The sequence below is a fragment of the Bolinopsis microptera genome, chromosome 2, assembly GCF_026151205.1.
Source record: "Bolinopsis microptera isolate Bmic1 chromosome 2, MBARI_Bmic_1.0, whole genome shotgun sequence".
NCBI lineage: Eukaryota > Metazoa > Ctenophora > Tentaculata > Lobata > Bolinopsidae > Bolinopsis > Bolinopsis microptera.
Window position 1 is genome coordinate 843,390 of NC_087073.1, and position 25,255 is coordinate 868,644.

The following is a 25,255-nucleotide window of genomic DNA, read 5'->3' on the forward strand; positions in this document are numbered from 1 at the left end:
CAGTGAGCAGGTCACAACCTGGTTACCTGGTTACCTGGTTACCTGGTTACCTGGTTACCTGGTTACCTGGTTACCTGGTTACCTGGTTACCTGGTTACCTGGTTACCTGGTTACAGTGAGCAGGTCACAACGAGGCACAAGGAGCAAACCCAGGTAATGTCTGCGGTACCTGGTTACCTGGTTACCTGGTTAGTGGTTACAGTGAGCAGGTCACAGCGAGGCACAAGGAGCAAACCCAGATAATGTCTGCGGTACCTGGTTACCTGGTTACCTGGTTACCTGGTTACAGTGAGCAGGTCACAACGAGGCACAAGGAGCAAACCCAGGTAATGTCTGCGGTAGTGAGCAGGTCACAACGAGGCACAAGGAGCAAACCCAGGTAATGTCTGCGGTACCTGGTTACCTGGTTACCTGGTTACCTGGTTACAGTGAGCAGGTCACAGCGAGGCACAAGGAGCAAACCCAGATAATGTCTGCGGTACCTGGTTACCTGGTTACCTGGTTACCTGGTTACAGTGAGCAGGTCACAGCGAGGCACAAGGAGCAAACCCAGATAATGTCTGCGGTACCTGGTTACCTGGTTACCTGGTTACCTGGTTACAGTGAGCAGGTCACAGCGAGGCACAAGGAGCAAACCCAGATAATGTCTGCGGTACCTGGTTACCTGGTTACCTGGTTACCTGGTTACAGTGAGCAGGTCACAGCGAGGCACAAGGAGCAAACCCAGATAATGTCTGCGGTACCTGGTTACCTGGTTACCTGGTTACCTGGTTACAGTGAGCAGGTCACAGCGAGGCACAAGGAGCAAACCCAGATAATGTCTGCGGTACCTGGTTACCTGGTTACCTGGTTACCTGGTTACAGTGAGCAGGTCACAGCGAGGCACAAGGAGCAAACCCAGATAATGTCTGCGGTACCTGGTTACCTGGTTACCTGGTTACCTGGTTACAGTGAGCAGGTCACAGCGAGGCACAAGGAGCAAACCCAGATAATGTCTGCGGTACCTGGTTACCTGGTTACCTGGTTACCTGGTTACAGTGAGCAGGTCACAGCGAGGCACAAGGAGCAAACCCAGATAATGTCTGCGGTCTGTACTTTTATGTTTTGATTTATACCCTCTTCACTGACGCAGGGAAAATTTTTAGCTTTCATCAGCTGATGCCGGACCAGTCAATACTACGTTTTTACGTGTGATAATAGTGTAGACTGACTGACAATTGTAATTAGATAGGCACATTATTGTACATACCTTGGAATCGACAAGGTTTTATATAGTTTTCGGTACCAGGCCAAAGCATATTTGTACAATCTCACCGGTAAAAGTTTATTTTAAATAAGATGTGAGCGACTGAGAACCAAGTCGGCACAAAATGGAAGCCTCGCAGTATCTAATTGTGCATGACTGCTATACACGCGTAACCCGGAGGCAATTGGAAACAGTTGATTAGCAGATCTGTACCCCCACTTGTATCGGTGGTAGTTAGATTAGGTTCCTCTCAACGAGTCGGGTCATTTGCATGGTCCTACCAGCTATAGGAGTTAGGACACCACACGACAGTCTCACAGTTGCATGGTCCTACCACAGTAGCGCCAATTTCCCACACCTTAACAGGCCATTATTCATTAACAGGTTCCCAATCAGAATTACACAGGATTACATAGGATTAAAATTAAATCATAAGTTCACTATCGTGAACCGTCAGTGACGTGATCTGATTCGACATGTCAGATTCTCAAAACGACAGTTGCGCCAACACGGTAATGTGGTCCAAGGATCACTGGACATTGCAGAGGGTCACATAATCCTTGTGGAGGGATGTGATATCAAGTGCATATCTGATGCATCAATGCAACCTTCCATGAAGATTACATGCTCTACAAAAGTGTGTAGGTGAGGTGTATTGTGTAACCAGGTAACCAGGTAACCAGGTATTGTAGGTGAGGTGTATTGTGTGAGGAAGATTGTTAAAGTTGCGACGACAAAGTTGGCTGAGTGGGTGGCCTGGTGAGGTTCAGGTAAACTAGCTTATTATAAAGTAATCTTATAAAAACGCAAGGAACTGCGTCTATTGAAGCAAGCCGCAATAAGGTGGAGCAATTAGCAAACTTACAACTACCATTACCGGTATTTTGCGTAACAGTCGTGGTTAAGTAGAAAACAGAGTTAAAATAATTGGTGTTGAAAGCATATCAGCTTCTTGTTTGTGTTGCTATAGTAACTAGTAGTGTAACTGTAACTATGGTAACTGTTTAAGTTATGTTATAAACATTAAACATTGATATATGAAGCCTGGAAGGGTGAGTGGGAAGGTGGCCTACATATTTACATATTATTTGGACTGTAATATCGGTAGTAGTAGTAGTAGTAGTAGTAGTAGTAGTAGTAGTAGTAGTAGTAGTAGTAGTAGTAGTGATGTTATGGAGACTGGAGAGGTGAACCAAGTGATTTGAAATGTGAACAAAATTATCCAATGAGGTTGCAGGATGGATCACCAGCATTTAACTTGTAACTGAAGTCTGGAATTTATCCAGTGATTTATTTTTAACAAGAAAGAATATTTTAGGTGGAGGTGCAAGTAAAAATAGCAGGGTCTGATAAAGTAATTCAACACAGTCGCTTGAATGTTGAAGCGCGAAATATCAGAGGTCAAACTAAAATATATACTACTAACGAAAAATTAACACAGTTACATTTTAAGAAATGAACACTAATGAGATAATAATGGTATGAGAAGTTGCTGACAGGATTGTCAAGAAGATTGAGATTCTATAGACAATCATCTTATTTATAAAGGAGCATCGAGACACGGCTTATTTATAAGTTATAAAGGAGTTGTGTCTCAGTAACTATGGTAACTGTCTCAGTTCCGGTGATTGTGACCAGCATATCGCAAGGATCGTCTCCAGATAAAATTATAAATCAAATGCCCTACAGGAAATTTCCCATTAGGGATAGGCAGTGGTAATGTAACATTTAGATTTTAATTAGCAAATAATTATGAACACATTATTTCTCGATCAATTTGTACATATTTAGATATAAAAGGATTTGTTGCGTATAAGTAATATCGACAGCTAATTATTTACATTTACAACTACAAGGAGAGAAGGAGCAGGATCTGAAAAATATTGGGTTGCCATGCATCTACCTGAGCGATTATTCACATAATAGGAATTATTCACATATTACTTAAGCCAGGAAGGGGTTTGGAAAACTATATAAGCTAAGTACGCTGTGTGTAATGATAAAAATCAGGCTTACTCGACATAATACGTGAACTATCCCTTGTGGCAGCATCCTTAGGGCGAAGCTGGCTTTTAGTTTTGGAAATTCTGTCGGACACTGACAAATTAGATAATGCGAGAGTAGTTAGTAGTTAGTAGTAGTTAGTTAGACGTTCTTACCTGGACCACATTACCAATTAGTGCTGATCTGAATGAAAGAATGGATCTGTTTATTTTAGAAACGTTACGTTACAAGCTTCCTGCATTTATTATGTGCTTCCGAACTAATTCCCATTAAAAGTTCTTATTTACCGAGTTCGATTCTGAATAGAAACCTGCAGAGGTTTATGAAGCGTAGACCAACACTGACTGCCTAAAATGGTTAGCCAGTTTTCAACTAACTCGAGCTCGCCTATTTAACATTTGACAGCCTGAGAAACTTTAGAAGACAGATCAAGATGATGTTTTGACAGTTTTACCTCGCACATAATTATAACCATGACACAGCTGAGTCCAGGTAACCAGGTAACCAGGTAACCAGGTAACCAGGTAACCAGGTAACCAGGTAACCAGGTAACCAGGTAACCAGGTAACCAGGTAACCAGGTAACCAGGTAACCAGGTAACCAGGTAACCAGGTAACCAGGTAACCAGGTAACCAGGTAACCAGGTAACCAGGTAACCAGGTAACCAGGTAACCAGGTAACCAGGTAACCAGGTAACCAGGTAACCAGGTAACCAGGTAACCAGGTAACCAGGTAACCAGGTAACCAGGTAACCAGGTAACCAGGTAACCAGGTAACCAGGTAACCAGGTAACCAGGTAACCAGGTAACCAGGTAACCAGGTAACCAGGTAACCAGTTTATATTTGTGAGCGAATGTTTACCCACAGTTCTACTAACCCAGTGAAAAATATTACCTAACATCATAATCACAACTACTTACTACAAACTAAATTCAATCAAATATTTAGTGATTCCCATGCCATTTGTGTAGAACCAAGATTATATGTTAATTGTCAGAGTTAAACTACCAATACCACATTAGCCGCAAGCAATATTATGTGACGGCTGAATCATCACAGCAAAACGACCACTGTATCTCATATCTGCCGAGAACGGTAGCTTTATCTGCCGAGAAGAGAACGGTAGCTTTAAGCATGAAGATGGAAACACCTGCAAACTTGAACCCCAGCGAAATTAAGATTCAATTTGCTGGAGAGCGCCTTGTAGGTAACCGTTTTCAAATTATGTTGTTGAGTCATGAAATATAAGGAGGGAGCAGTGACTTGTCTGGCAGCTGGAGAATTAATTTAAAGTTACTTTAGCTACTACAACTACTTGAAGCTATACCGTGTTAAGTCGCTTAGGAAGTATGAGATTTTAGTTCGAGTGAAATGCATACTATTCTAAGAGAGCAGGGTAGCTGTTTCCAGTAAATATGTATGTGTTGTAGTTGCAGCGAGATTTATGCGGGATTATCTGGGATTTGATATGCCCTTACTTTTATAAATCATAAAGGAGGGATCATAGACAAACTGGCTTGCTGAAAGTTCAAGCAGGTGTTTTTGACGTACAAGCTGTCTTGTTGAGTGCTTGTGACGCACTCCTATTAAAGCAAGAGTCTATGACAGCACTTTTGAAGAAAAACTGTCGTGTTAAAGGGTTTGCGACGTGTTATAGCTACCAACATAACTATTAACTACTCCTTGTTACAACTACCAACATAACTACTCCTTGGTTAAATTTTTACTGAGGGGCCGGTCGGGGTTTAAGATACGTTACTAACGAGTAACGGTCCAAGTATGCGATAGGCTTGAAAGCAACAAATTGAAATTTTGAGGCGGTTACAGTTACTAATTGCGTCGAGTGGATCATATTTCAAAGTTTAGAAGACTACAGTTGTGGGAAGCACACGCAATTTCAGGACAATTTCACTTTGCCACCTTCCCAAGAGGATAAGCAAATATTAAATTTAAACAACTGTAAAGTTTACCCTCAAGTTGGAAAGTTTGGGAACAGGAATGAAAACAAAAGCCAATAACTATAAGCTACTCAAATTTTAACGTCAGTGCTATTTGAATTTGAGTCCCTACAAAGTTTTACACTTTAGCAAGGTCTAGTGTTGGACAACCAGGTAACCAGGTAACCATTTTACCAGGTAACCAGGTAACCAGGTATAACTATAAGCTATTTGAATTTGATGAGTTCCTACAAAGCTTTACACTTTAGCAAGGTCTAGCGTTGGACAACAATTCCACATAGAGCTGAAGCGCTGCTCATAAAGACGAACTAATTCACAGTGTCAAAACACGGCAACACAAATAAAGTATGGGAACTGACGAGCCAGTTACACACGGACCAGCGTGGCCATGTTTTCCATGTGACTGAGTAACAGTGAGTAACGCTATATTATATCACGAGGACAGTATAGTGCTCCGGAGCTAGCTAATGACTGCATATATCGGCACACTAGACTGTGATAAAACTGTATAAACTCTTTAACTGTAGTCACGTGACCACTTTTGTATCTGGTGGTCACATGTGACCCTAGCTATGACTAAGGTCCCTGTATCTGGTGGTCACATGTGACCCCAGCTTTGACTAAGGTCCCCGTATCTGGTGGTCACATGTGACCTAGCTATGACTAAGGTCCCGTATAATTCTCATGTGAGACGTGGATCAAAGCACCTCCACATGACTTAACAAAGGTTTATCATTGTTCTAATCTTTTGTCTGAAAGCTCGTGTTCTATTACAAAAAGTGAATTGCTGAAAACAGTGCAGTAATTGGCCTCGCCCGCCCTCAGAGAATATTTACACAGCTTACTGAGTTACTGTGCAGATTTAATAGCTCGGTGATGCGAGAATTGTGGTGCTAGAAACGAGAGCTCTTAATGTATAATAGTAATATATATAATAAAGTCTTGGTGATTAGGGGTTTGAAGTGGTTCTGTGGATAGTAAAATCATTTACTGGTTACTAAGTAACTGTGATCCATTTACTGGTTACTAAGTAACTGTAAATCATTTACTGGTTACTAAGTAACTGTAAAATATCATTTACTGGTTACCAAGTAACTGTAACTCATTTACTGGTTACTAAGTAACTGTAATTCATTTACTGGTTACTAATTAACTGTACTTCATTTACTGGTTACTAAGTAACTGTAATTCATTTACTGGTTATTAAGTAACTGTAATTCATTTACTGGTTACTAAGTAACTGTAAATCATTTACTGGTTACTAAGTAACTGTAATTCATTTACTGGTTACTAAGTAACTGTAATTTATTTACTGGTTACTAAGTAACTGTAAATCATTTACTGGTTACTAAGTAACTGTAATTCATTTACTGGGTACTTAGCAACTGTAATTCGTGGACGATGTATTTACAGGTTTCTATCTACTATTTGACATATTAAGTATTGAATATTTAAAGATTATTTACAACCACTTTACTTAGTTTATAATCGTGCAGGCTGCTACATTTATTAACAGCAGTTAACTTATGAATAACTGAAATATAGATCGCTAATCGCTAATCGCTATAATAATTCAATATATCATCAATCCACCAGGCACCATGCAAAATAGTAAATAATTGTATCGTTATCGTAAAGCGATTTCAATATACTGTTAAATATAATTATAACTTAAGTTTAACAACACAGAACGCAATAAAGACTGAAGAATTCTCAGTCTCGAGCGTTCACAATGATCATATTACACGACATTGATATTCAGCTTCAACAATACAGCTGTCTGTAATCAACAAAACTATTTCTAGTCCGTTATCTTGACTAAAGAGTCTTTAGTTAGGGTAAAGACCGGACTAAAGACCGGACATCATTTATCAGAGGCTTAAATAATGCTGGTAAAACCTCCGCGAAAGGTTTTAACCTCCATGCTCAATAAAGAGACCATGTGCGCCACTACAGCTGTACAATATCGCTCGAATTAGCTGCAATTACCTAACGGACACTCGGCTAACGACTGGGCCCAGCTAAATGTTCTCTCTCAGTCTCAGAAAATAATTGTAAAATGGCCATTAAGTGGTAGACAGTTACAGCTTTGACGTGCTCCTTTTTTACTGCAGATAAGTGTCTCGTAAAACTGCATTCTCGCTTTATCAAGGTAGCTAAATCTTTTAAAGAACGGATATGGGTTCAGAAAAGACGGTTAGATTTCAATGGCTATTGAAACAGATTGAGAAGCATCAGACGTGATTTGTCAAAAGAAACCAAATAGCTGGAAAGTGTCCGACTAAAAAAGCGGCGGAAAAATAAAACAGGGCTGGTGACTAATGGTGGATAATGTGTTCAACTTTTATGTTTATTTAATCAACTTACACATGATACACATGATACACAGGCAAATGAACACAGCCTGTTGAACTGCCAGTGCAACTGTACAATCGGTAAAGTTTCATTATTGCATATTTGTAAGGCGTTAAGTTGCTGATACCACGCGGGAAAAGTGTCAGAAAATTAACAAATTTGGACCAGAACACTATAACAGGTCACTCTGTGACTCGAATTAGCGTGTAGAAATTGCAGCAGCACACTATGTACACTGCAGGAGCAACAGCAACTGCAGACACCGCTTACATGTTGCAGTATGAGCCAAAAATCGAGCAATTATCATCCATTGAAGGCTGAGAATTACCACATAAAAATTGTACTAAGGATCTTCAGATGGCCTGAAACTTGATATGCACCGATAATTGGGGTAAATGAAAACTTGTCAAGTAGAAATTAGTGCTTCCATAAGTACTTCTACTGTAAAGGAACTGTCGAAGAGATTAATCATCAAGCTATTTTATATCTTTATCTCAAACTAGGATATAATATTTAGTAGATAAACAACCAATAAAAAGCCGAATTCTTTATCCTGCAGACTTCTAACACCTGTTCTCAATATTCCTGTATCGTCTTCTAATTTAGAGGATGTCACTGTAGCAACTCATTGATCATCCTTCACCCTAACTCATGTTTTCCAGCTGCAGCCTGAACAAAAGTGTACCTGCAGAACGACAATCTTCTGTCTTGGTTCGTGTTTGGAGTTATCACTACCAGAGCAGTAAGCACCAATGATCAGGTCGACAGTGGACTATGGAGTTAAACGCCAATATGATGGTTAAAAGACGTATAGTGGTATGGATTAAGGGAGCTTTTCATTGAAGTAGGTGAGTGGACTGTAGTACTACTGTGACGTACCTTATCGGACCTTATTTGGACGGACATTACTTGAACGCTGGAGGCGTTCATCTTAATGTCCGTTCAAATGAAGTCCGTTCAATTAATGTCCGTTCAAGTTAAAGTCCGTTGAATTGTTTCCAAAAAGTTTTTCATTTCGAACTTTTTGTCCAGAATATGACAACTTTTCATTGAAGTAGGTGAGTGGACTGTAGTACTACTGTGACGTAGTACTTTTCTGCATAACCGCATTTATGTTTTAAGACACAAGCAAAAATGAATATCTTCTAGAGGTTCTGTAGTGCTACTTGAGGTAACTTAATCTGGGCCGGTGGATAATATCGTGAATATGAAAGATAAGGTTTGTTACCATAGCAACACTAAAGAGTTCACCTTTAATTAGGCAATATGATGCAAGGAAAACAGCGAATTGCAATGTAACAACATCAGAACTTCAATACAATTAAACATGAAACTTTCCCAGTTAAACGAAATATTGGAAACCGAAATCATAAAGGAATAAGACAAAATACTAGGATTTCTCAGGATATATTCCCGTACAATCACGCCTACTCAAACAAGGTTGTTAAATACGTCAAATTTTCGTGAAAGAATACGACGTATTCGGTTCTAATAAAGAATACGTCGTAATACGCCGTAATACGGTAATTTCTATGGATTGTTAAATACGTCCACGAATACGCCATAATACGCCGTAATACGCTGATTTGACAAAATTAAACATTACAGCTGCGCGCCACCCTCATCATTGATCATGCATTGAAGGAGTGCAGTTATACATGATAACTTAAATTTGTAATCAAATTTCATGGATAATCCGATAAGCAAACAATTTTTTTGTTCGCACGACACACCTTTTTGTAATACGTCAATTTTCGAGGATTAATACGTATTCGTATTCCAATACGTATTCCCTCCTAATACGTATTTAACAACCTTGTACTCAAATAGCTGTGAACTCAACCTCACTTTGACTTTGAGTAGCAAATCACCACACGGGTGAGTGGGTGACATCTTTCAATATCCAGCATTCTGTTACAGAATTTCTGTATCCTGAAACTCCGATCACTTCCATTCAATATGTCAACACCTTGGCAATATTGTGAAGCTCTTAACACAAATTCCCCTTTTATGTTTTTGATATAAGTTGCTTTATCGTTCAAAATTCAACTGGCATACGAGTGTTTGTATTAGAATCACAGTGGAGTCCCCACTCCTAACTCACCTCCCCACATAACTGTTGCAATTTGCATGCTGAGCTTTTGGTCGGCAGAATATAGAAATATTTACAGGGAAAGATGCATATTCAGGGATATTCAGGGATATTCAGGGATATTCAGGGCTATTCAGGGATATTCAGGGCTATTCAGGGCTATTCAGGGCTATTCAGGGCTATTCAGGGCTATTCAGGGCTATTCAGGGCTATTCAGGGATATTCAGGGCTATTCAGGGCTATTCAGGGATATTCAGAGATATTCAGGGATATTCAGGGCTATTCAGGGCTATTCAGGGCTATTCAGGGATATTCAGGCATATTCAGGGATATTCAGGGATATTCAGGGATATTCAGGGATATTCAGGGCTATTCAGGGCTATTCAGGGCTATTCAGGGCTATTCAGGGATATTCAGGGCTATTCAGGGCTATTCAGGGCTATTCAGGGCTATTCAGGGCTATTCAGGGCTATTCAGGGATATTCAGGGCTATTCAGGGCTATTCAGGGATATTCAGAGATATTCAGGGATATTCAGGGCTATTCAGGGCTATTCAGGGCTATTCAGGGCTATTCAGGGCTATTCAGGGATATTCAGGGCTATTCAGGGCTATTCAGGGCTATTCAGGGCTATTCAGGGCTATTCAGGGCTATTCAGGGCTATTCAGGGATATTCAGGGCTATTCAGGGATATTCAGGGATATTCAGGGATATTCAGGGCTATTCAGGGCTATTCAGGGCTATTCAGGGCTATTCAGGGATATTCAGGGCTATTCAGGGCTATTCAGGGCTATTCAGGGCTATTCAGGGCTATTCAGGGCTATTCAGGGCTATTCAGGGCTATTCAGGGATATTCAGGGCTATTCAGGGCTATTCAGGGATATTCAGGGCTATTCAGGGCTATTCAGGGATATTCAGGGCTATTCAGGGATACCATAACTAGTCTAGATACCAAAACTTGTAATCACAATGTTATTACCAGCAAAATATCAAATTAACCAAAGCTCGCTCTATCGTTTGGACGAATATTTCAATCCCATGACTAAAACCATCATAACCAACTCTTAAACAATCTGAGCTTATAAACTAACGTTATTTCATCATAAATCAGTCATAATGTCCGAGATATCGTCCAGATCAAGAGTGTATTTAAGAAGGAGGAAGTAAGAAAAGCCGGGGATGTCAGTAATGAGTTCCTTCTGTCGCTGACTTATTAGCTCCTTAACCAACGCCCTGTAAAGAACTTGACTGTTCTTCTGGACCATACTCTCAAACCTTATCTTGTTTTGGGCGCGTCTCGCTGCTCTCATCCAATTCCTTTGCAGTCTCTTCCTTCTCCCAACCTCTGAATCTGTGGGCTCTTCTTTCTCCTCTTCAACTGACGATCCTGTTTCTACCATCTGCTCTTCCGATTCTGATGAGATGATTCGTTAAAATAAAAATATTTATCTTGTGTAGATCCGATCGAAAATAAATACTTTGTTAGTAGAGATATTGGACAACCGATGTGAGCACATATTACTGACTCTCACCTCCCCACTCCCTGCTAACTCACCTCCCCACTCCCTGCTAACTCACCTCCCCACTCCCTGCTAACTCACCTCCCCACTCCCTGCTAACTCACCTCCCCACTCCCTGCTAACTCACCTCCCCACTCCCTGCTAACTCACCTCCCCACTCCCTGCTAACTCACCTCCCCACTCCCTGCTAACTCACCTCCCCACTCCAGAATTTGGACCAGAACACTATAACAGGTCACTCTATGACTCGAATTAGCGTGTAGAAATTGCAGCAGCACGCTATGTACACTGCAGGAGCAACTGCAGACACCATTTACATGTTGCAGTATGAGCCAAAAATCGAGCAATTATCATCCATTGAAGGCTGAGAATTACCACATAAAAAGTGTACTAAGGATCTTGAGATGGCCTGAAACTTGATATGCACCGATAATTGGGGTAAATGAAAACTTCTACTGTAAAAAGAGATTAATCATCAAGCTATTTCATATCACTGTAGCAACTCATTGATCATCCTTCACCCTAATTCATGTTTTCCAGCTGCAGACTGAACAAAAGTGTACCTACAGAACGACAATCTTCTGTCTTGGTTCGTGTTTGGAGTTATCACTATCAGAGCAGTAAGCACCAATGATCTTCTGTCTTGGTTGGTGTTTGGAGTTATCACTATCAGAGCAGTAAGCTAACTCACCTCCCCACTCCCTGCTAATGATCAGCTCGGCAGTGGACTATGGAGTTAAACGCCAATATGATGGTTAAAAGACGTATAATGGTATGGATTAAGGGAGCTTTTCATTGAAGTAGGTGAGTGGACTGTAGTACTACTGTGACTAGTAGGTGAGTGGACTGTAGTACTACTGTGACTAGTAGGTGAGTGGACTGTAGTACTACTGTGACTAGTAGGTGAGTGGACTGTAGTACTACTATGACTAGTAGGTGAGTGGACTGTAGTACTACTGTGACTAGTGAGTGAGTGGACTGTAGTACTACTGTGACTAGTAGGTGAGTGGACTGTAGTACTACTGTGATTAGTAGGTGAGTGGACTGTAGTACTACTGTGACGTACCTTATCGGACCTTATTTGGACGGACATTACTTGAACGCTGGAGGCCCTAGCGTTCATCTTAATGTCCGTTCAAATAAAGTCCGTTCAATTAATGTCCGTCCAAGTTAAAGTCCGTTGAATTTTTTTCAAAAAGTTTTTCATTTCGAACTTTTTGTCCAGAATATGACAACTTTTTATTGAAGTAGGTGAGTAGACTGTAGTACTACTAATACTATGACGTAGTACTTTTTCGCATAACCGCATTTAGGTTTTAGGACACAAGCAAAAATGAATCTCATCTTGATGTACTGTAGTGCTACTTGAGGTAACTTAATCTGGGCCGGTGGATAATATCGTGAATATGAAAGATAAGGTTTTTACCATAGCAACACTAAAGAGTCCACCTTAAATTAGGCAATATGATGCAAGGAAAACAGCGAATTTTAATTGCAATGTAACAACATCAGAACTTCAGTACAATTAAACATGAAACTTTCCCAGTTAAACGAAATATTGGAAACCGAAATCATAAAGGAATAAGACAAAATACTAGGATTTCTCAGGATATATTCCAGTACAATCACGCCTACTTAAATAGCTGTGAACTCAACCTCACTTTGAGTAGCAAATCACCACACGGGTGAGTGGGTGACATCTTTCAATATCCAGCATTCTGTTACAGAATTTCTGTATCCTGAAACTCCGATCACTTCCATTCAATATGTCAACACCTTGGCAATATTGTGAAGCTCTTAACACAAATTCCCCTTTTATGTTTTTGATATAAGTTGCTTTATCGTTCAAAATTCATCTGGTATACAAGTGTTTGTATTAGAATCACAGTGAAGTCCACATAACTGTTGCAATTTGCATGCTGAGCTTGTGGTCGGCAGAATATAGAAATATTTACAGGGAAATTTGCATATTCAGGGATATTCAGGGCTATTCAGGGATATTCAGGGCTATTCAGGGATACCATAACTACTCTAGAGACCATAACTTATAATCACAATGTTATTACCAGCAAAATATCAAATTAACCAAAGCTCACTCTATCGTTTGGACGAATATTTCAATCCTATGACTAAAACCATCATAACCAACTCTTAAACAATCTGAGCTTATAAACTAACGTTATTTCATCATAAATCAGTCATAATGTCCGAGATATCGTCCAGATCAAGAGTGTATTTAAGAAGGAGGAAGTAAGAAAAGCCGGGGATGTCAGTGATAAGCTCCTTCTGTCGCTGACTTATTAGCTCCTTAACCAACGCCCTGTAAAGAACTTGACTGTTCTTCTGGACCATACTCTCAAACCTTATCTTGTTTTGGGCGTGTCTCGCTGCTCTCATCCAATTCCTTTGCAGTCTCTTCCTTCTCCCAACCTCAGAGTCTGTGGGCTCTTCTTTCTCCTCTTCAACTGACGATCCTGTTTCTACCATCTGCTCTTCCGATTCTGATGAGATGATTCGTTAAAATAAAAATATTTATCTTGTATAGATCCGATCGAAAATAGATAATTTGTTAGTAGAAATATTGAACAACCGATGTGAGCATATATTACTGTCTCTCACCTCCCCACCCCCTGCTAACTCACCTCCCCACTCCCTGCTAACTCACCTCCCCACTCCCTGCTAACTCACCTCCCCACTCCCTGCTAACTCACCCCCCCACTCCCTGCTAACTCACCCCTTCACTCCCTGCTAACTCACCTCCCCACTCCCTGCTAACTCACCTCCCCACTCCCTGCTAACTAACCTCCCCACTCCCTGCTAACTCACCTCCCCACTCCCTGCTAACTCACCTCCCCACTCCCTGCTAACTCAACTCCCCACTCCCTGCTAACTCACCTCCCCACTCCCTGCTAACTCACCTCCCCACTCCCTGCTAACTAACCTCCCCACTCCCTGCTAACTCACCTCCCCACTCCCTGCTAACTCACCTCCCCACTCCCTGCTAACTCAACTCCCCACTCCCTGCTAACTCACCTCCCCACTCCCTGCTAACTCACCTCCCCACTCCCTGCTAACTCACCTCCCCACTCCCTGCTAACTCACCTCCCCACTCCCTGCTAACTCACCTCCCCACTCCCTGCTAACTCACCTCCCCACTCCCTGCTAACTCACCTCCCCACTCCCTGCTAACTCACCTCCCCACTCCCTGCTAACTCACCTCCCCACTCCCTGCTGACTCACCTCCCCACTCCCTGCTAACTCACCTCCCCACTCCCTGCTAACTCACCTCCCCACTCCCTGCTAACTCACCTCCCCACTCCCTGCTAACTCACCTCCCCACTCCCTGCTAACTCACCCCCCCCCCTCACTCCCTGCTAACTCACCTCCCCACTCTCTGCTAACTCACCTCCCCACTCCCTGCTAACTCCCCACCCCCTGCTAACTCACCTCCCCACTCCCTGCTAACTCACCTCCCCACTCCCTGCTAACTCACCTCCCCACTCCCTGCTAACTCACCCCTTCACTCCCTGCTAACTCACCTCCCCACTCCCTGCTAACTCACCTCCCCACTCCCTGCTAACTAACCTCCCCACTCCCTGCTAACTCACCTCCCCACTCCCTGCTAACTCACCTCCCCACTCCCTGCTAACTCAACTCCCCACTCCCTGCTAACTCACCTCCCCACTCCCTGCTAACTCACCTCCCCACTCCCTGCTAACTCACCTCCCCACTCCCTGCTAACTCACCTCCCCACTCCCTGCTAACTCACCTCCCCACTCCCTGCTAACTCACCTCCCCACTCCCTGCTAACTCACCTCCCCACTCCCTGCTAACTCACCTCCCCACTCCCTGCTAACTCACCTCCCCACTCCCTGCTAACTCACCTCCCCACTCCCTGCTAACTCACCTCCCCACTCCCTGCTGACTCAACTCCCCACTCCCTGCTAACTCACCTCCCCACTCCCTGCTAACTAACCTCCCCACTCCCTGCTAACTCACCTCCCCACTCCCTGCTAACTCATCTCCCACTCCCTGCTAACTCACCTCCCCACTCCCTGCTGACTCACCTCCCCACTCCCTGCTAACTCACCCCCCCCCCCCCCCCCACTCCCTGCTAACTCACCTCCCCACTCCCTGCTAACTCACCTCCCCACTCCCTGCTAACTCACCTCCCCACTCCCTGCTAACTCACCTCCCCACTCCCTGCTAACTCACCTCCCCACTCCCTGCTAACTCACCTCCCCACTCCCTGCTAACTCACCTCCCCACTCCCTGCTAACTCACCTCCCCACTCCCTGCTAACTCACCTCCCCACTCCCTGCTAACTCACCCCCCACTCCCTGCTAACTCACCTCCCCACTCCCTGCTAACTCACCTCCCCACTCCCTGCTAACTCACCTCCCCACTCCCTGCTAACTCACCTCCCCACTCCCTGCTAACTCACCTCCCCACTCCCTGCTAACTCACCTCCCCACTCCCTGCTAACTCACCTCCCCACTCCCTGCTAACTCACCTCCCCACTCCCTGCTAACTCACCTCCCCACTCCCTGCTAACTCACCTCCCCACTCCCTGCTAACTCATCTCCCCACTCCCTGCTAACTCACCTCCCCACTCCCTGCTAACTCACCTCCACACTCCCTGCTAACTCACCTCCCCACTCCCTGCTAACTCACCTCCCCACTCCCTGCTAACTCACCTCCCCACTCCCTGCTAACTCACCTCCCCACTCCCTGCTAACTCACCTCCCCTCTCCCTGCTAACTCACCTCCCCACTCCCTGCTAACTCACCTCCCCACTCCCTACTAACTCACCTCCCCTCTCCCTGCTAACTCACCTCCCCACTCCCTGCTAACTCACCTCCCCACTCCCTGCTAACTCACCTCCTCACTCCCTGCTAACTCACCCCCCACTCCCTGCTAACTCACCCCCCACTCCCTGCTAACTCACCTCCCCACTCCCTGCTAACTCACCTCCCCACTCCCTGCTAACTCACCTCCACACTCCCTGCTAACTCACCTCCCCACTCCCTGCTAACTAACCTCCCCACTCCCTGCTAACTCACCTCCCCACTCCCTGCTAACTCACCTCCCCACTCCCTGCTAACTCACCTCCCCACTCCCTGCTAACTCACCTCCACACTCCCTGCTAACTCACCTCCCCACTCCCTGCTAACTAACCTCCCCACTCCCTGCTAACTCACCTCCCCACTCCCTGCTAACTCACCTCCCCACTCCCTGCTAACTCACCTCCCCACTCCCTGCTAACTCACCTCCCCACTCCCTGCTAACTCACCTCCCCACTCCCTGCTAACTCACCTCCCCACTCCCTGCTAACTCACCTCCCCACTCCCTGCTAACTCACCTCCCCACTCCCTGCTAACTCACCTCCCCACTCCCTGCTAACTCACCTCCCCACTCCCTGCTAACTCACCTCCCCACTCCCTGCTAACTCACCTCCCCACTCCCTGCTAACTCACCTCCCCACTCCCTGCTAACTCACCTCCCCACTCCCTGCTAACTCACCTCCCCACTCCCTGCTAACTCACCTCCCCACTCCCTGCTAACTCACCTCCCCACTCCCTGCTAACTCACCTCCCCACTCCCTGCTAACTCACCTCCCCACTCCCTGCTAACTCACCTCCCCACTCCCTGCTAACTCACCTCCCCACTCCCTGCTAACTCACCTCCCCACTCCCTGCTAACTCACCTCCCCACTCCCTGCTAAGTTTGGCAAGTCTCTCCTCCTCAGCTTGTCTTTCCCGGGATCTCTCCAGCAGCTGATGCAACTCCTCTTTCACTCTCAGCTCCTTCATACGTTTCATCTCATCTTCTTCTAGCAGTCTTAGATCCTCCTCCTGAACAATGAGGGGTTTAGTAAACCATTATAAATTAAACCACATGGTTACTATAGTTACTAGTAACTATAGTAACTAGAAGCTGGTTACTATAGTAACTAGTAACTGCAGTCTTAGATCCTCCTCCTGAACAATGAGGGGTTCAGTAAACCATTATAAATTAAACCAGAACTCTAATTATTCTCCTGTTGGGGACCTACTATTCTGTAAGTGTATCAGCATATTAGTAGTCAAAACATTCAGTAACAGAACAGGTTTTCATAAAGCACAAATTATTCTAACCTGTTTGAACTGTTCGAGTCTGGCTTGACGTTCCTTCTCATTAAGATGAGCCATCTCGAACAGCCTTATTCTCTGCATATGAACATTATCTCTCTCGCTAGCCTCGTCAATAATCTTCATCCTCACCCTCATCAGAGCTCTCTGTACAATTTATCATTTTGAAAATACAGCTAAATACAGAGGGTATCGGATTAAAAACACGATACAACAAAAGTCTTAGAGTTAGACCTAAGTTACTGAAACTAACCTGTCTCCTCAGCCTGAGCTCTGCCATGGTAACCTTCCTGTATCTGATAATGCCCTCCTGTTTCTCCCTCACTACCAGTATTCTGAGTCTTCTTTTTTCAGCTGCTTGTAACCTTTTCATCTGCACAGTCGTCAGCGCCTTGCCTGTCAGTGCATCTGCCTGGTGGGTACTCATTATTGGCAAATACCATAATTATATCAGATCATATTGAGATTCTTTAAAAGGTTTGAGCACTGTGGCTTCTCAAGACAACAAACCTCAAGCCACCAAACTAACTAATAACAACCCCCCCCTAGATAACCAATATAGTTACTAGTAAACTAGTTAGATTCTTGAGAGTTTAAACTCCGCCTTGAACTTCAAGTTTTATACTTCAATTTGAAGTAGTCCGTGAGTACAAATTAAAACCTAACTTGAATGTCTTACTTTGGTTTGAGAGTCGGGAGACGGAGTTTCACTATACATCTTGCTTGGAGAAGGGGTCGTTCCACAAGAGTCATTGGCGAGGTAGTCATTTGCTCTGGAGGAGAATCCGGACGAAAGATCATCAACAATATCAAAATTCTGGGAGTCAAGCTGAAAAAACGTTAAATATATTCAACTGAGATAGACTAACAGAAATAATGATCGTATCAGTACAGTTTTATTTTATTTACTTTCACAGTTTTTTGTTAAACTTTCAAGCGGTAAACTAGTTTATTTTCTATATTCTTTCAGACTTTTATTTAAGTCTAGTTAATAGTTATACATTATTCTATCATATTTTATTGATCTAAGGTGTAGTATTGCCAGATCCTAGTTAATTTTGTAACGGAGTTTTATACTAACAGGAAACGATGTAACAGAGTCGATATATTTTAATGTTGCCATGGGGTGGCAAGTCCCCATACATCGCAGTCCGGTAGTTTCATTGCGTCCTAATATATAAACTACTTACTTACAGAGCCTATTCAAAAGTTCACAATTAAAACTCACGTCATCCGTATCCAAGTATTCGGACAGGTTTTTGATGGTGTCGAGGAAAACATCAAATGCCTCCTCCGTCAACTCCTCGTCCGGCAGAGTGTTGACACTGGTGAAGATATCCTTTATCTTCTTCTGAACCTGAACAAGGATAATTTCATCTAGCCTGCACGTGGGCACGCGCGCGCCTGCTAACAATGTCACCTAGCCTACTGTTGACGACTAACAAGGTATTAATAATGTCACCTAGCCTGCTGGTGACGACTAACAAGGTATTAAAAATGTCACCTAGCCTGCTGGTGACGACTAACAAAATTAAGGTATTAATAATGTCACCTAGCCTGCTGGTGACGACTAACAAGGTATTAAAAATGTCACCTAGCCTGCTGGTGACGACTAACAACTAACAAGGTATTAATAATGTCACCTAGCCTGCTGGTGACGACTAACAAGGTATTAAAAATGTCACCTAGCCTGCTGGTGACGACTAACAAAATTAAGGTATTAATAATGTCACCTAGCCTGCTGGTGACGACTAACAAGGTATTAAAAATGTCACCTAGCCTGCTGGTGACGACTAACAACTAACAAGGTATTAATAATGTCACCTAGCCTGCTGGTGACGACTAACAAGGTATTAAAAATGGAATATATACTCAATTTATTCTGCCCCATGTTGTTCAGATCAATGTTACAAACCTCTTTTTTATTTTTGGGATCCACTTTAACTTCCATCTCCGTGCTGGTTTCAGGACTTTTTGATTTTGCTTGTTTTGGTGACGATTTCTTTTTTCCTTTCTTCTTGATCTTGGGCTTCTTTGGTGCTTTGACAACTTTTGGAGGCTGCTGGTCCGACGGAGCAGTTGCCATTTTCGTGATGGATATTTCTGGTAGAACCGGCTGCAAGAAATGATATTCAATATACATATTATCAGGTAACTTGCTTAATATCATACAGCTAATTAAATAAACTGTTATGAGCTGCTGTTGGCAACCGTCCAGCAATTACCGGCTCTGGAGTAGGGGGTTGAGCAATGATAGGTATAATGGGTGTTTCGTGTGGGAGTCTGGAACACAAACTAACTGGCTCTGGAGTAGGGGGTTGAGCAATGATGGGTATAATGGGTGTTTCGTGTGGAGGGATGGGAGTCTGGAACACAAACTAACCGGCTCTGGAGTAGGGGGTTGAGCAATGATGGGTATAATGGGTGTTTCGTGTGGAGGGATGGGAGTCTGGAACACAAACTAACCGGCTCTGGAGTAGGGGGTTGAGCAATGATGGGTATAACGGGTGTTTCGTGTGGAGGGATGGGAGTCTGGAACACAAACTAACCGGCTCTGGAGTAGGGGGTTGAGCAATGATGGGTATAATGGGTGTTTCGTGTGGAGGGATGGGAGTCTGGAACACAAACTAACCGGCTCTGGAGTAGGGGGTTGAGCAATGATGGGTATAATGGGTGTTCGTGTGGGAGTCTGGAACACAAACTAACCGGCTCTGGAGTAGGGGGTTGAGCAATGATGGGTATAATGGGTGTTTCGTGTGGAGGGATGGGAGTCTGGAACACAAACTAACCGGCTCTGGAGTAGGGGGTTGAGCAATGATGGGTATAATGGGTGTTTCGTGTGGAGGGATGGGAGTCTGGAACAGGATGGTTCCTGAATCTGAGGGTGTAGAAGGGAGAGTGGGCGGAGGGGACAGAATGGCGCTGTAGGCGTGGTTAGATATGTTGCTTCTTGGGTACGACATCTCGTTTGATCTGTCATCTAGCTCCTCTAAACCTCTTGCTAGATCTGTTTTGCCTGATGAATTGAGGTTGTTATGAGAGAGAAGAAGACGATCTACATTCCACAGATTTAGCTACTCAAACTCATTAGTCAGTCAGCATGCTCACTTTCCTCCAACATTCCACACATTTAGCTACTCAAACTCATTAGTCAGTCAGCATGCTCACTTTCCTCCAACAAGTCCTGGTGTTACTAACTGACGGGTGATGAATAAAAAATGGGACTACATGTTTTTTAGCCCTCAGATTCCACCTGAACAAAATTTTGATATTTTACCACAACCACCAGTTACTCTGAACGATACTCGAACAGTTTCCGCCCCCATTTGATCAAATTGGTTGATCTTTGTCCCCGATAATGGTCTCGAACTAGGGGAGGGGTCCTATAAAAGTTTTACAGTAAAGCACTGTTCGCAGAAGTCGCCTCACAGGTAGTTAAAGCTTCCATACCAAAAAATATTTAGCAGAGAGTATGCCGAATTTTATGCTTAAGACGAGGGTTCAACACCCATCAGCGTAGCTAAAACCAGTAAGAAGATATTTGAGCTCAAAACCACCTGAGGGGTAAAATTTTACCGTGCGAAAGATCGAGGCTAGGTCAACTATCGGCTTTAGCATGGTCTATAATGGTACCTCGTAAAAATCAAAGTGCTTGAAGCCTTGCCAGGTGTTGTTCCTACAAGAAAATATCCAAAGGGTGGAAGGTGGTTCGTTAGGATGGGGCTAGATCGTATTTTTCTGGGAAAACCACATCTTTATTTGCCATAAGGGCCAATTTCGTCCCAAAAGTTATCGACCAAAGTAAATTTTGACAATCTCAACCCATAGAAGACTTCTTTAGTATCCTGGCAACACATGTACATGCCCGGAATATGGCTAACAAGCATACATGGGCCCTAGATCGTATTTTTCTATGAAAACCACATCTTTATTTGCCATAGGGTTAATTTCGTCCCAAAAGTGATCGACCAAAGTAAATTTTGACAATCTCAACCCATAGAAGACTTCTTTAGTATCCTGGCAACACATGTACATGCCCGGAATATGGCTAACAAGCATACATGGGCCCTAGGGCACAAAAGAAGAGACTGCGCCAACACGATTTTAGGCCCAACTGTACAGACGAATTTTTTAGCTTGAAGAAAGAAGCCCTCCTGAACCGATCAAAATGGGCTCATGGGCGCTTGTCATTGACCATACTTGTTCAAAATTGCCCGCTTCACAACGCTGTTTCATTGGTTTGAACCAAAAATAGTTTTATCGACACTAAAAAGACCTTTGAAAAAAGTCCCATTTTTTAGTCATCACCCGTTATACAGCAATGATTTACAGAATTGACATGTGAAATCTACCCTATATCTAGCACATTTATGAGTCAATTAAATTCTACAAGGTTTACAAGGTTTACAAAAAGTTTACAAAAAATAGATCTAAATTACAGTGAGATAATGTCAGATCAGCATAGCTAAAGGTCAAAGTCCGAAATCCAAATAGAAAATCCGTTACCATTAAGGTGTTTGATGAGTGTAAAGAAAAAGTGAAAATGAAGGGGCTGTGGAGGAAATGTGATATCCCGTACTGAGACACTAATGTTCGTGTTTCTTCTTTATAGGGAATCGTGTTCTGCACAGCTGAGCGACGAACTTGGTGAATTCCACTATGTGCTCCGGTAGAAAGAGGCTCTTCTGATGGATCACATCACTACTGATGGATCACATCACTAATTATACGTCACTAATTAGTGATATGATCTGACCCCTGATAATTTGGGGCCCCCCTATGTATAACTATACCACCACTAGGTGTCACTGCACAGTTAATACCTGTCGAGTCAGGAGAAGAGTTGGCACTCCGCCAACCAGGCCGGCACCAGTCCTGTTCATTCTCGTCCGTCTCAGTTACCTGGGATGGAGACCACTACAGATTTTCATCTTAAAGTTAAAATTGCATCACTATTATTATAATTAATATTTGACTGTAATCATGTAAAAATCGTTGACACATAGCAGTAACATTAGTTATTTACTTTTTTAGTTAAAAACGTGATGATTACTCATCATGTCTATGATCAGGCGAGTCCTTGTGAATTCATTAATCATTTAATTTTCTAAAGAACTAGTAAATAATTAAGTAAGCAAGCAAAATCGTGCGGTTGCTAGCCGTCGGGCCAACAACATTACTGCTTCAGCCAGCGTTAATGCTTCAAATAATTGCATTTTGACACAGCACATGCTAAAACACAAACCTTAGAAATAAAAGGAAGACTATTTAGTCTAATTCTATAAAAGGAAAGAATCCTAACCTTATTAAGAGGTTGATCTACCGCTAGAGAAGTTGTAGATGCTGAAGAAGTGTAACCAAGGTAACGAGGATGTGCTGTAGATTTATTGGGTTGCAGGGATGTAGAGGTAGGGTGGGATAGCCTAGAGCAGATACTAGTGCTTGTACTGATCGAATCCTGGGGGCTGAGACATGTACACAGAACATGCTACATGCAGGACATGCTCAATGCTTGTAATGCTTATTAAACAATGCTTATTTTAGAGAACTGTGAGCGGTCTGTAGTCAGGTAGTCTTGTAATGAGGCTGACATCTAAAAGACTGACCGGTGAGTGACTAACTGATTAAAAGCTCAATTATCAAAATAAAAGTTTGATTGTGAATATGATTCATGCTGATGTAGTGTAATATGATTCATGCTGATGTAGTGTAATATGATTCATGCTGATGTAGTGTAATATGATTCATGCTGATGTAGTGTAATATGGTATGAATACTGATGAATGTTTATATTTGCGGCAAGAAGGTCAGCTATCAGCGTGGTTTGAGGCTGATGTACTTGAAGGTGGTTACTATAGTAACTAGTAACTATAGTAACCACGTGGTTTGAGGCTGGTGTACTTGAAGGTGGTTACTATAGTAACTAGTAACTATAGTAACCACGTGGTTTGAGGCTGGTGTACTTGAAGGTGGTTACTATAGTAACTAGTAACTATAGTAACCACGTGGTTTGAGGCTGGTGTACTTGAAGGTGGTTACTATAGTAACTAGTAACTATAGTAACCACGTGGTTTGAGGCTGGTGAACTAGAAGGTGGTTACTATAGTAACTAGTAACTATAGTAACCACGTGGTTTGAGGCTGGTGAACTTGTTCAACTCACCGTGCCGCTTGGGGGAGGAGAGAGACCAGGGGTTATCCTAAATGATCTAGATGTTGCTCCTGAAGAGTAAGATCTGTTCTCTGCCGTTGTCTGAAACACGAGGGATGTCACGTGACCATGGTAACCTGATCACGTGACCATAGTAACAGAAACACGAGGGATGTCAATGTCATGAACTGCGAAAAAGTTCAATTTTAATCCATTTTGGGCATTTTATTCTTCGACACGTTGTGTAACACACCGTGTTGTGTTATTTTACATTTTTTGAACCACTGCGAACCAGTGAGAATCAATAAAAAAGTCACCACAGATAAGAATAACGGCACACGGATTATAATGGCTTATCAGTGGTACCACACCTCTACCAAGTGAACTTGCTCCAGGTTGATTCCCCCTCCACTGCAGATTGAGGAGCCTGCCATCGTGTTTGGCGGAACTGAGGCTCTGTTCGGGGGTCTCCTCCGCCTCTTCGGTGCTTGAGCACATTTCTTCAAATAGTTCTCGAACTGCAACATCTGTCTCGCGGTTAATATCGAACCTAAAACTTGCTGACAACAACGAAAATGTGCTGTCTTGCACCCCTGGTCCCCTGAGCATTACCTGTCGCTGGTGCTCCTCCCATCTGGCAGTCTTGGCCCGGTCCGCCCTCTCCTGTCTCTTCTCCTCCTCCTGGTTCCTCTTTTTCAACCTGTTCCGCAGCTGCTTCATCCTCTGAGGGTAGTTACTATGGTTACTATGGTTACCAGCTGCTTCATCCTCTGAGGGTAGTTACTATGGTTACTATGGTTACTAGTTACTATAGTTACCAGCTGCTTCATCCTCTGAGGGTAGTTACTATGGTTACTATGGTTACTATAGTTACCAGCTGCTTCATCCTCTGAGGGTAGAGCTCATTAGTTGAGTGAGGAACAGAGCTTCGCACAATGAGTTAAAATGTGATTCAAAAGTAAATCAAACCTTTTCCAGCGAGAAAATTATTGTTTTCTTAAGGGGGGAGAGGGGGTACCTGGTAGATGGTGTTGGGGGTACCTGGTAGATGGTGTTGGGGGGGGGGGGTACCTGGTAGATGGTGTTGGGGGTACCTGGTAGATGGTGTTGGAGGAACCTGGTAGATGGTGTTGGGGGGGTACCTGGTAGATGGTGTTGGGGGGTACCTGGTAGATGGTGTTGGGGGTACCTGGTAGATGGTGTTGGGGGGTACCTGGTAGATGGTGTTGGGGGGTACCTGGTAGATGGTGTTGGGGGGTACCTGGTAGATGGTGTTGGGGGGGACCTGGTAGATGATGTTGGGGGTACCTGGTAGATGGTGTTGGGGGGGTACCTGGTAGATGGTGTTGGGGGGTACCTGGTAGATGGTGTTGGACAGCAGATCTCGTCTCCCCATGCTGGCCGGCACATTTACCAAGACGACTTGGCAGCTGATAACAGGCTCAAAAGAGCTCGCTTCTATATCTCCCCCTGTTCTTCAGATCAGTTTAATTCTGTTTGTTGGTTTCGGTAGCTGCAACCTCTTAAAGGCTCATTTCAAGTTAGACAGGATCATTTTACTCTCTGGACCGGTATGTTGAAGTTAAAAATTATAGGCACAGTTAAATTTGTAGGGCAAACGTTTCAAGTTTACCCTAGTCTCAAATAACTATTAAATCTGCAAGAAGATTGACTAGATAATATTGATTGATAATCTAATGATTGACACACATCACGACTATAAACAAAACACAGCTGACACGCGTAACAAATCCAATAATGTCAGCATGGCAATAAAGACCAGGAGGTACTTACTAAGTA

General features: G+C 43.4%; 1 protein-coding gene across 3 annotated transcripts; it reads right to left on the minus strand.

Moving 5' to 3' along the window:
• Window positions 1–12,666: 12,666 nt before the first annotated feature.
• Window positions 12,667–25,020, minus strand: LOC134826366 (putative uncharacterized protein DDB_G0287113). 3 transcript variants are annotated; one of them, XM_063838711.1, is made up of 14 exons: window positions 24,813–25,020; window positions 24,068–24,178; window positions 23,827–23,982; window positions 23,468–23,557; window positions 22,608–22,763; window positions 22,129–22,207; window positions 20,095–20,321; window positions 19,221–19,421; window positions 18,534–18,662; window positions 17,985–18,134; window positions 17,559–17,717; window positions 17,312–17,452; window positions 16,882–17,029; window positions 12,667–13,675 (listed from the first exon to the last, which is right to left on the minus strand). In XM_063838711.1, exons 1-14 carry the CDS (start codon window positions 24,849–24,851, stop codon window positions 13,362–13,364), a joined length of 2,100 nt encoding a protein of 699 aa, XP_063694781.1. In that variant the 5' UTR covers window positions 24,852–25,020; the 3' UTR covers window positions 12,667–13,361. The 3 variants fall into 3 exon arrangements, with proteins under 3 accessions (XP_063694781.1, XP_063694782.1, XP_063694783.1); XM_063838712.1 differs by lacking the exon at window positions 22,608–22,763; XM_063838713.1 differs by lacking the exons at window positions 22,608–22,763; window positions 23,827–23,982.
• Window positions 25,021–25,255: the final 235 nt, after the last annotated feature.